The sequence below is a fragment of the Eriocheir sinensis genome, unplaced genomic scaffold (genome assembly GCF_024679095.1).
Source record: "Eriocheir sinensis breed Jianghai 21 unplaced genomic scaffold, ASM2467909v1 Scaffold1169, whole genome shotgun sequence".
Taxonomy (NCBI): Eukaryota; Metazoa; Arthropoda; class Malacostraca; order Decapoda; family Varunidae; genus Eriocheir; species Eriocheir sinensis.
This window is the reverse complement of record NW_026110484.1, coordinates 60,776-73,307: the sequence shown is the minus strand read 5'-3', so window position 1 is coordinate 73,307 and position 12,532 is coordinate 60,776. Positions and strand designations below refer to the sequence as shown.

General features: G+C 48.8%; 1 protein-coding gene across 1 annotated transcript in view; it reads right to left on the bottom strand.

Moving 5' to 3' along the window:
* LOC126989431 (nephrin-like) overlaps positions 1-10,432 on the bottom strand; it is a 31,982-nt gene extending 21,550 nt beyond the window's left edge. Inside the window, exons 1-7 of the mRNA XM_050848028.1 lie at positions 9,844-10,432; positions 6,291-6,425; positions 5,885-6,045; positions 5,765-5,852; positions 4,444-4,601; positions 2,094-2,235; positions 1,420-1,550 (exon numbers count right to left, since the gene is read on the bottom strand). Of these exons, the coding sequence (XP_050703985.1) occupies positions 1,420-1,550; positions 2,094-2,235; positions 4,444-4,601; positions 5,765-5,852; positions 5,885-6,045; positions 6,291-6,425; positions 9,844-10,189 (1,161 nt within the window). The 5' untranslated portion in view covers positions 10,190-10,432. The remainder of the gene's footprint in view (positions 1-1,419; positions 1,551-2,093; positions 2,236-4,443; positions 4,602-5,764; positions 5,853-5,884; positions 6,046-6,290; positions 6,426-9,843) is intronic.
* Positions 10,433-12,532: the final 2,100 nt, after the last annotated feature.

Genomic DNA, 12,532 nt, shown 5'->3' with positions numbered 1-12,532 from the left:
CTCTTTCTCTCCACTCCTCCGCACTTTCCTCCACTTCTCCTTCCTTTCCTCCCATCTTTACGTTGTTGTCTTGTGGTTATTTTTTTTTTCTTTCATTCTTTTCTTTCTCTGTGTGTGTTTTACTTTTCCTCCTGTTTTTTTTCGTTTCCTCCGTATCTTTACTTTCTTCTCCTCTATCTCCTCCTCCTCCTTTGTTTTATTTTGTTATCTCTTTCCCTCTTTCTCTATTTCCATATTTCCCTCCTAAATCTTCTTCTCTCCTCACTTTCTTTATCCCTCCTCGTTTTTCCTTCTTTCTTAACTCCTTCTTCTTCTTCTTTCCTTTTCTTCCTTTCTTTCTTCCTTCCCTCGTTCTTTTACACTTTCATTTTAATTTCCTCGACTTCTTTTCTAGTTTCCATCCCTTCCTTTCTTTCTTTCCTTCTTTCTCCACATCTTCCTCTTCATTCTATCATTCTTAATACCTTTTTGTACTTTCTCTTCTTTCTTTCTCCTTCGTTTTCTTGTTCTCTCTCTCTCTCTCCTCTACTCACTTTTTTTATCTTATCCCTCTCCTACAACTTCCTTCTTCCGTCCCTTTCTTCTTCTTCCATCCCTTTCTTTCTTCACTCCTTCCCTACCTCTTCATTCTTAACTCCTTTTTTGTACTTTCTCTCCCTTTCCTCATTCATTCATTCATTCATTCATTCCTTCATTCCCTCACGCACACTTTCATCTCCTCTTATCTCTTATTCCTGTCTCCTGTCGTATCCTTCACGCTCATGTTCACCATCATTTTCCTCCCTCATTCATCTCTCCTCCTCCTCCTCCTCCTCCTCCTCCTCCTCCTCTTCCTCTTCCTTCCCTCTTTAGACACGTCCCTCAATGCTAACCAGACCTCAGTAAAGCACTTTTCTCTTTCTCCCTAATGACAACTCTCCTCTTGCCTTAATTACTCTCTCTCTCTCTCTCTCCTCTACTCATCCTTCCTTCTTTTCCTCCGTCACTTTCTTCTCTCCCTCCTCACCTCGGCTTCCCTTCCCATCCTTTCCTTCCTCTGCCGCCCTCTATATCTTCCCTCCCCTTTTTCTTTCTTTCTCTCCATCCCTATCTTCTTCACTTTTCCTCTATCTCCCTTTCCTTCCTTCCGTCCTTTCCACCTTTATCGTCCTTCCTTCCCTCCTTCCCTTCCCTCCTTCATCCCTGTCCCTACCATCACAACCTCCTCTTCCTTCCTTCCTTCCTTTCCTTCCTTCATCCCTGTTCCTTCCATCTCTACTTTCCCTCCCTTCCTCCGTTCCTGTCCTTCACCTTCCTTCTCTCCCTCCTTCTATCCCTATCCCTACCGTGTTACTACCTCTCCTTTCTCCGCCCCTTCCGTTCCTCCCTCTATCTATTTCCCCGTCCCTTCCTCTCTCCCTCCTCCTCTTCCCTCCTTACGTTGTGCCTCCAGGTCACCCGCGTCACCGGAGGGTTGGCGTCGATGGAGCACTCGAAGTAAACGTCATCGCCCTCCTTGATGTTGGCCCAGTCGAGCGACGAGCCGAAGCTACACCAGGCCGAGGGCATGTCTGGTAGGGGTGAGAGAGTGCAAGGAGGCTGTAGTGGGTGTGGCGAGGGTATAGATGGGTGGTGTAGATGGGTGGTAGAGTGTAGAGAAAGAGAGAAGATTGCAAGGGAGAGAGAGAGAGAGAGAGAGAGAGAGAGAGAGAGAGAGAGAGAGAGAGAGAGAGAGAGAGAGAGAGAGAGAGAGAGAGAGAGAGAGAGAGAGAGAGAGAGAGAGAGAGAGAGAGAGAGAGAGAGAGAGAATTAGAAAACATTAAACAAAAGAAAGTTGTGATTGAAAGACGTATCAAAAAACGAAACAACAAAAAATCACACACACACACACACACACACACACACACACACACACACACACACACACACACACACACACACACACACACATTCCAAAACAACATCTACCATGCAAAGTCTCAATCTCTTACAGACAGACGCCCATCAAAGAGCTTTCCACAGTGACCCTTTCCCCCTCCCTAGCAACCCTCTCTCTCGACCCTACAAAACCCTCCTTTCTTTCTTTCCCTTTTTGAAGCCAACGGGGGACTCACATTGGACGGCGAGCTGGTGGGCGGTGGCGAGGGTAGCGTTGGGGCTGACCGTGGAGGCTGTACAGGTGAGCGTGGCCCCGTCATCCTTCCTGCCAGGTATGAAGGACAGTCTGCTTCTTGTGATGTTTCCTCCTTCCAGCGTCTAGAGAAGATGGGAGGGAGGAAGTAGGGGATAGGAATGTGTTTTGGCAGTAGGAAAAATGAGATTTGGAGTGAAATAAATGTAGGTAAGGAAGGAAGTGAGGAAGTGATGAAGGGAGGAGGGAGGGATGGAGGGAAAAATATTAGAAAGGAAAGAAGGAGGGAAGGAGAAAGGGAGGGAGGGAAAAGTAAAAGTGAAGAAGAGAATAAGGAAAGAAGGTTGAAACGAAGAAAGAAGGAAGGAGGGAGGGAGGGAAAAAATAGTGAGGAAGGAAGTAGGGAAGAAAGAAAATAACAAGGGAAGGAAGGAAGGAAGCAATGAGGGAAGGAAGGAAGGAAGAAAGGAAGCAAGAAGGGAAGGAAGGAAGGAAGAAAGGAAGGAAGGAAGAAAGGAAGCAAGGAGAGGCAGTCATTTAGGGTTTCAACACTTCCCATCTGCTCCGTTAAACAAATATCTTCTCTTCTTCGGCTCTCTTTAGTGTTTGCTGCGACTGGGGAAGGTGACAGGTGAAAGTGACTGGAAGGGAGGGTGACAGATGAGGGTGACGAGTGAAAGTTACTGATGAAGGTGACTGGATAGGGGATGACATGATTGCAACTGATGAAAGTGACTGGTGAAAGTGACAGGTGAAGATGAGTGGTGAAGCTGATTGAGGAAAGTGACAGTTGAGGGTGACGTGAAAAAAACAGATGAAAGTGACATGTGAAGGTGACTAGTGAGCGATGACTAGTGAAAAGGACTGATGATGCATGGTGAAGGTGACAGGTGAACATGACTGGTGAAGTTGATTTGTGCAAGTGACTGGCGAAAGTGATTGTTGAAAAAGACTGACGAAAGTGAGAGCTGAAAATGACTGATGAAGGTGATAGGTGAACATGACTGGTGAAGTTGATTTGTGCAAATGACTGACGAAAGTGATTGGTGAGGGATGACAGGTGAAGGTGAGCGGCAAAGCTGATTGGTGAAAGTGACGGGTGAAGGTGAGCTGTGGCGGCGAGGCGTGCATGTGACCAGACTAAAACAAAGCAAACTTCACAAACTTCCCAATTTTCATTTTCCGGCGCTATTTTTGGCCTTCGCTCTACAATATCCTGCTCTCTGCTCTCTCTCTCTTCGTCATCTTCCTTCTGCTTGTCTTTCTCCTTCATTTCCAACTTCTGCACAATTTCTTCCTTCCATTCATTTCTTACTTCTCTCTCTTGTTTAATTTCCTCTCCTCCTCCTCCTCCTCCGTTCCCTCCTCCCTCTTCCTCTTCCTCCTCCTCCTCCTTCTCGTCCGTTCCCTCCTCCGTCTTCCTCTTCCTCCTCCTCCTCATCTCTGCCGCACACAACTCATCACATCCTCGAGAGGGAAGTTTGCACCTTTGTCTTGATTCCGATATTGTTCGACGACCACATGGCGCCCGGCGACCTCCAGATACTCACCGCTCCGACTGACTCCCGACTGACTGACTGACTGACTGACTGACTGACTGGTTGGCTGACTTATTGGGTCTAAATGCCTGAGTGCTTGGCTTTACTATTTTGCTTTAGCTGTCTGACTTATTCTGATTGATGACTGACTCTGAGCGTGGCTGATTTGCAATGACTAACTGAATGGCTCTGAAGTTGACTGACAGACGCTGGTTGACTGGCTGACACTGGCTGACTGACTAAATGTAAATGACTGACTACCGCTGCCTGATGAGTGGCGGATGTGAGTGATGTCTCATAACATTGCTCCGGTGCAGTGATGTGACCTGGATCCCTGTGGTGCCAAGCCAGCGTACCACCGACAGTAATACCTTGTAGAGAGAAATAATGGTAAGCGCTTCAGGCTGGCACCTACCACAAAGAGTACCACCGGACATTCCTATCTGGGACTCACCATTATCGACCCTGAGTAAGTGGAACCAACTACAGTACAGCTACATGAAACTTACCATGAGTAATGCCACTGACCATTCCCGGCTAACACCAACTATTCCTGATCCCGAAGGGCTGGTACAGGCCGTAAATGACTGGCATTGACTGTGAGAGCCTGGAACTGACAATGACCGACCATAACTGATTGGCACTCTCACTATTGGGGCTGACCTTAAATGTCTGGCACTGTTCCTGGCTGGCACCGACCCTTACTGACCATTCCTGACTGGTACTGACCATTACTGACCGTGACTGACTGGCACTGACCGTGACTGACTGGTACTGACCGTGACTGGTACTGACCGTGACCTCGGCCTGAGGGAGGGGGGGCCGCTGACCTATCCTCCAGGTTACGGCGGGGGGCGGACGGGCCCCGACCACCTGGCACTCGACGGGATAATGTCGGCCGGCCACCAGGGGAGCCTCAGGGACCCTGGTGAGGTGCACGCTGAGGGGCGGCACTGCAGAGAGGGGGAGAACACAGGTCACTAGAGTACCGTGAGGCAGATGTCGTGCATGACGGAGGAGGAGGGGGAGGGAGAGAGGAGGGGAGAGGAGGGAAGAGCAGGCGAGGGGAGGGGAGAGGAGGGAGTGGGAGGGAAGGGGATAGGATGGGATGGAAAGGGAGGGGAGAGAAGGGGAAGGGAGAGGAGGGAGGAGGAAGGGAGAGAAGGGAGGGGAAGAGAGGAAGAAGAGCGGGTAAAGAAAGGAAGGAAGGGTACGGGTCACCAGGGAGCTAGAAACGATAAGAAAAGAAATGATTTATGGCTGGGACAAGGCTAATGGGCAAAGGAGGGGGCGAAGATCACTCAGCAACGAAGGCACAAGGAAGAGGGAGGAGAAGTGGAGGAGAGAGAGAGAGAGAGAGAGAGAGCTAAGCAACGCCAAAAACAAAAAGAAAGGAGAGGGAAGGGGAAAGAAGGGGAGGGGAAGAAAGGGAGGCACTCGGTCATCACGGTACTAAAAGGGAGGAAGGGGAAGGAGGAGGTAAGAGGACATAATTGTAATTGGGAGTGGGGGGAAGGGGGGGAAAGAAGGAGAACAGGGATATAATTGTAATGGGTAGCGGGGGCGGGGGGGCGGGAGGGAAGAAGGAGGGTAAGGAGGGGAGTTCAAGAAGCACCCAAGAAGAGCTAAGGCGGGGGGTAGGTCATCAAGACTCCCCGAGCTGTAATGTTATCGCCTCTCATGGCCACTTTTCCCGGCATGGCACGAATTACATTACACCGCCATGCTTATTCCTCCCCGTCCGCCCATCTGCCCCCAAAAGAAGGAATATACGGTCTCCCTGATAGCATTCCTTCCCTTCAGCAGCATGTATTGGGAGTGCAAACAAATACAGTACATCCCCGTAATGCCGGTAGTAAAGAATCATGACCGGAAATAGGAGTGAAAGGCATATCGTTCCCGGCCTTAGCCTTAATTAATGAAACAGTAATAAAGCTAAGCACTGGAATAGAAGTGAGGGTCGTTTCCTTTCCCTGGTGCCATCACTAAGGAGGAAGAGAGGTACTGGGAATAGGACTGAGAAGAATGATGTGGAGCAGGAGGAGGAATAGGTGGAGGAAAACGAAGATGGAGGAAATGAGGGGGCATGAGGTAGCAGTGAGGGGCTTATACTCACGACTCATGTCAACAGCGATGGCGAGGGAGACGGGGCTGGTGCTGGTGTTGTTGGTGGCCTCGCAGGTCAGCACGAGGTGGAGGTGGTGCAGGGGGACCCAGGGTGAGGGTGCTGTGGGTCCTCCTCCTTCGGCTGGTGCTGCGTCCTCCTGGCGGGGGCGAGCGTGAGGGGCGCGGCCTCAGGGGAGTTGGTGGTGGCGTCCAGGTCCCCGCCGTCTCTCTCCGTTTTGGCGTCCAGGAGGCGCGTCCCTGCCCGCCATGACACCCGCGGCCGCGGCGACCCTGGCAAGACGAGGCGACAGTTAACGTGAACTCTTCCTATGACTGGGGCTGTTATAGTGTCACAACAACAACAACAACAACACCCAAACCCACTCCACCCTATAACCACCTTCATAACCACTTCCTTATTCACCACCGCCGCCACCATCCCCTCAAAGCTAATCCCTCACACACACACACACACACACACACATACACACACACTTGTATAACCCAATAAATGTCAGGCGGGGGACACTACCAACCTCCCCGGGCGACGCAGGTGAACCGTACGACCTCTCCCTCCAGGTACGGCCCCACCCTGGTAACCGAGGCGCCTCCAGGGGACACCAGGGGGGTCTCCTTCCCCTCCATCTGTATCTCCACTCTTTCCGGGGGCTCTGGGGAGGGAAGAACGTGGAGGAATGGAGGGAATGTTGGTGAGTGGAGTAGAGAATAGGAACAATAATGAGAGAGAGAGAGAGAGAGAGAGAGAGAGAGAGAGAGAGAGAGAGAGAGAGAGAGAGAGAGAGAGAGAGAGAGAGAGAGAGAGAGAGAGAGAGAGAGAGAGAGAGAGAGAGAGAGAGAGAGAGAGAGAGAGAAAGTGTCACCTCAACATGTCTGAACGTGTCTATCTTTACACACAAAAAAAAACCGATAAGAAAGATCGAACGTTACAAAAAACAAACCCCAATAACACACACACACACACACACACACACACACACACACACACACACACACACACACACGCACAACCGTCCCGGAGAGAAAACATTAAAAAGCAATAAAGGAAAAATGAACTCAAGAAAACGAAACTTTAAGAAAACAAAAAAAACAGGCAACCACTAACTACTAATCGCTAATCCACTTATTTACATTCCACAGGTTTGCGTAGGTGCCAATAAGATGTGCCTCTCCCTCCCCCTGCTATCCTTATGCCCACCCGCCCCCCTTCACCCCCCCACCAACACCAACACGATTTTGAACACGTGATCAAGACCCGCCCCTCTCCAGAAAAAAAAAAATAATAATAAATAAGGAAGATAAATGAATAAATGAAAAATATAAAAGTTGGCTCACGTCTTCCTCGCCCAATAAACTTTTTCGTCCAGCATTCAAACTAATTAATTAACGACAGCTGTATCGTAATGGCGATGTTTTCAAAAGTGCTCATAAAGGAGAAGTTGTGGGGTGTGCAAGCGCCCTTAAAAACACTAACCCTTGCGGACCTCTGATACATACATACATACATACATACATACATACATACGTACATACATAATATAAACACGACCGAAGCTACCATTACTTCCAGCACCATCAATATCATCGTCTCAGTCACCATCACCACCATCACCACACCATCTCAACCATTACCATCACCACCACCACCACACCATCCTCACCACTACCCCACCACCACCACCACCACACCCTACCCTCTTCCCACCACTATACCACCACCTTTCAATTCCCTTATTAATCACCACCATCCAATCTCCTGAAATTCCTCAATGAGTACAACTTTCACTCCTCGGATGGCGCCAATCTTCCAATAACCTCACGAATATACGACACAGCGAGACGCACTGCCGCTGTTACCCCTTAATTTGCCTTCCCTCAGCGGCATAATACATTCGTTTCCCCTGATAGCGCCGCACGACACGTTTTCTCTTTGGTGTCCTCGAGTGGTGGGGGGGGGGTTACCCGTCCTCCGTTTTCCGTTTTACGCTTTTTCTTTCCATTTTCAATTTTCCTATTATGGTCTTGCTCTTGCTCCCTAAGCGGTTTCATTTTAGTTTAGTTCTCCCTCCTTCCTAACCCCCCCCCCTCCTCCTCCTCCTCCTCCCAGTGCCTCCGTGTCTCCTGTTTTTTTTTTCTCTTTTTTTTTGTCTGTCCTGGAGAGAATTTCTGTTTCGTGTTTTCATTTCGGTGGCTGGTAAAAGGTCTCCAGAGGTCATTTGTACGTGTGTGCGTGTGTGTGTGTGTGTGTGTGTGTGTGTGTGTGTGTGTGTGTGTGTGTGTGTGTGTGTGTGTGTGTTATTACTCGATATCTTTGCATTAGAGTACACTCACACATACAATAAAAAAAAGAAAGACGACCACGAGAACATACATTTCCTTTACACACACACACACACACACACACACACACACACACTCACACACACGTACCATCCCTGTATGCAGATGAAACTGGCCATCTTTGGTCTCATTGTCCCACCAGATGGCTGATCCTGACCACAGCTCGGGCAGAGGAGGAGGAGGAGGAGGAGGAGGAGGAGGTAGACACGTAGCAGGAATTGGATCAGGCGTTTGTGGAGGAAGAAAGGGACGAGAGAGTGGAGGCTTAAGAAAGAGTTGAGAAAGGGGACAGCGGAAAGGAGGACGAGGACGATTTTATTTTTTTTTGGCCATCAGCTCTGGCTGGGCTATTAGGCCATATTTTTTGAGGATTGTAGTTTTATTTTTTTATCTTATTTTTTTCATCATCATCATTCATAGTCATTCATTCACTTCATCCACATAACTTACCAAAAAAAAAAAAAGAAAAAAATATATAAATAAAAAAATAGGAAAAAATAAAATAGAACAAATACATTTAAGGGGACCTATCCGAAGCTAGCTAAGTAGGGGTGGGCGAGGACACAGGGAATACCACACACACACACACACACACACACACACACACACACACACACACACACAGGGCTGTGTGGCCCAGCAATACACTAACATCGCATATAAAAATGAGATAACATATATATCAATTTTATATGTATCACCTGTAGGTTATCACGTGGACCACAAGAGGACGAGAAAGATGGTGAAGTGGGGGAGGAGGAGAGGTAGATGGGGAGGAGGAGAGGGGTAGTAGAGAGAGGAGGAGAGGCAGAAGGGGAGGAGGAGAGAGGCAGAGGGGGAGGAAGAGAGAGGCAGAGGGGGAGGAGGAGAGAGGCAGAAAGGGAGGAGGAGAGAGGCAGAAGGGGAGGAGGAGAGAGGCAAAAGGGGAGAAGGAGAGAGGCAGAAGGGGAGGAGGAGAGAGGCAGAAGCGGAGGAAGAGAGAGGCAAAAGGGGGGAAGAGAATATTGGAGAAAGTACTATAAAGGGAAGGAGAACCGAGAGGGAACGTCGGAGGGGAGAACAAAAGTGTGAGGGAGATGGAGGAAGTTAGGAAGATGGAAATAAAGGGGGACGGGAGAGGATGATTACGAAAGAGGAGGAGAAGGAAGTAGAAGAGGAGGATATGCAAGAGGAAGTTATGGTGAAGAAAGTGGATGACGATAATGATAAGGAAGAGGGAGAGGACTAGACAGATGAGGAAGAGGAGTAAGAGGGATGCTGGTTTGGGTCATTTAGAGGAAAAAGCGAAGAGAGAAAGATGGACAATAAAAGAGAAGATAAAAAAAAGACAGAACTGGAGGAGAAGAGAAGGAGGAGGAGGAGGAGGAGGAGGAGGAGCTCATATTTAAGGAATGCTGGCCTGTGACGAGACAAAGTGACAGGAGAACAGACAGAGATGAAAGGCTGACAGGAACAGATCAAAATAATAATTATAAGACAGGCCTGAGAGAGAGAGAGAGAGAGAGAGAGAGAGAGAGAGAGAGAGAGAGAGAGAGAGAGAGAGAGAGAAAAATAAAATAGTAATAAACGAGAAAGATGGAAACACACACACACACACACACACACACACACACACACACACACAAAGACCCCCTTAAACACACACACACACAGCCCCTCCCTCCCCCTCACACACATCCCCCCACCCCCCCCATCCTCCACAAAACCAAGTCACGCACACAATATACATACCAACGACAGTCAGATTCACCCTCGTGGTCTTGGTGGGCTGAAGGCGGAAGTCAACCCTGCATGTGTACAGTCCCTTGTCCTCCATCTTAAGGCGACTGACGCGCAGCACCACCCCGGGGCCAGACACTTCCAGTCTCGCCCGGTCGCCTATCCTCCCGTCATCCCACCAGAGCCGAGGCCTATCCACCGCCACAAGGTCCCCGTCACTGTGGTCAGCCTCGTTCGCTTCCTCGTCCTGTCTAGAGGTCCTTTCTGCCTCCTCGTCGTCTTCTGTCTCCTCGTCCTGCTCGTTCCCTTTCTTTTTCTTTTTCTTTTCCTCCCTGCGGCCCTGCGTGCGTCGGTCCATCCTGCGGGGAGGAAAACAAGAGCTGTGTATGTGTGTGGTGACTGGCTTGGTCCGAACGGTATGATTGACGGACGGGAAGTCGAGCACGGGGACGGGTTGGCATGGATGAATGGATGTTTGAATGAATGGATAAATTGACGTACAGGTGAAATGATGGATATGTAGATAGTCTCATTGATGTGGTGAATTAATAGCGGATAAACAGACGAATGATTGCGTAGGTAAACAAAGAGATAGCCGAATTATGAATAACTAAACAAATAAATAGATATACACATACATATATACATACCGACCTACAAATTCACCTGTCAACCAAAAACAAAAGTGAATGAACGGATATATATATATAGATGGTCCGATAGATATGATGGATAAAAGGTAGATAAATAGACAAGAAGATAAATGCAGATGAAAAAGGAATGAGAAAAATAGACGTACACATACAAACATATATACACATATCCCAACCTAATTATCTACCTGTCAACCTACCTACCTACCTGTGTATATACGGAAAGAGAGCGAGTTATAGACAGGTCAGCAGACGGGCGGATAGGTGGAAGGGGAGAGAGACGTAATGCCTGCACGTTATCAGCTTAATGTGCCTGTTGACAGTGCCACGCCGGGAACTTTTGAAACAAGTGCCGTCGCAATTACCACCACCACCACCACCACCACCACGGCGACCTTTCCCACAACTATCATCATCATCACCATTAACAACTCTTCCAACTCCACCTTCACTATTGCCACCACCACCATCAACACCATCGCCATTTCCAGTTCACTCATCATCACCACAACCTCCACCACCACCAACTTCCAACCGCCCCCACCATACCACCACCACCACCACCACCACTTTCATTACCACTCCCATTATAACCTCCATCATCATCGCCATTGCCATCACAACCTCCATTTCTTACCACTCCTTCCATCACCTTGACCACCGCCACCACTTCCATCATCACCAGTAGTAGTAGTAGTAGAAGTAGGAGTAGGGGCACCTAGGTGGAGTAGGAGGAGGAGGAGGTGCACGAGGAGGAGGCGAAGGAGTAGGATGAGGAGGAGCAGGAGGACGAGGAAGAGGAGGAGCGCGAAGAGAAGGAGGAGGAGGAGGAGGAGGAGGACGTGGAGGAGGAGGAGCGCGAGGAGGAGGAGGAGGAGGAGGAGGAGGAGGGAAGAGTTGAGCTTTCTAGCCTTGCCTCCTTTTGGTGGGACGAAAATATCATATGTCCGGGTCCTCGGGGCAGTGTAAACATTGCCGACATGCACGGGGCCGCCGACTGTGGCTTTTTTTGCGGCTCAGGCGACTCCGTGAGATTTGTGGGTAGTTCCGGGTCCTGGGAGTGTACAGGCCGCAGGGTGATTGTGACCACTGTGGTTTGTACACATTTGTATCTTTTTCGTCGTATTTGAAGCAGTGCTGAAAAAACTGCGATCACTATTAAGAAATCCGAAGAATTGAAGTAAAAATGCAAGGTTCAAGTGTTTGTTACTATATAAAAAATCATAATTTAGGAAATGGTCAGGTTAATCAGTACGACGCGGCTCCCGGCGTATGTCCCAATGATTGATTAACTGAATACAAATGTAATGACTGATACTCTGCTTGTATTTTTTAACAAGGTATTTGGCTTCTGAGACACTGTATGTGACTCGAGGTGAGATTAACGATGCGGGATTCACGTTCCTTTTCACCTCCCTTCACACGAGTATATAGGTTTTCACGGTCGGTTTGTAAATTCACGAGTCCAATGAGGCCTTTGCACGGGCCGGGCCGCGGAAACTCGAGCGGCACGAGTCGTCAGCCCCCAGCGCATCAGCGATACGAGGATGTTCATGTGCAGTGGGTCCCTTCACCACAGCCTACTTTGAAGCGCTGCTAACACGATGGTTTCAAGCACTGGGTTCATATTTTACCTCACAATCACACTCTTTCCTGCCATAAAATATTGGAAACTCCCTCAACATCTCCCAGTAGCTTTTCATTTAATCTTATTCCCTCTCCTCTCCTCTCCCTCCTTTCCTGGATCACGCACAGTATCATCCAGCTCTATCGGTCTGCCTCTGAGCCCATCCTCATCATAACAGTCTATATGTTCCGCACTACGCAGCTAAGCCTTCCCTCGCACAACGCCGCCACCGCACTTCGGATTAGACTCCTTTAAATCCCCCAAGCAATACTTCCACCTTGCCATTTGATTTCACACGCCAGAGGACCGGATCACTAAAATATTTCATAGTAATCATCTATTCTGCTCATTTTACGCACACACACCATATGTATATAAATTCAAACTCATAATACTGAGCTCTCGATCTCCTCTGATGTTT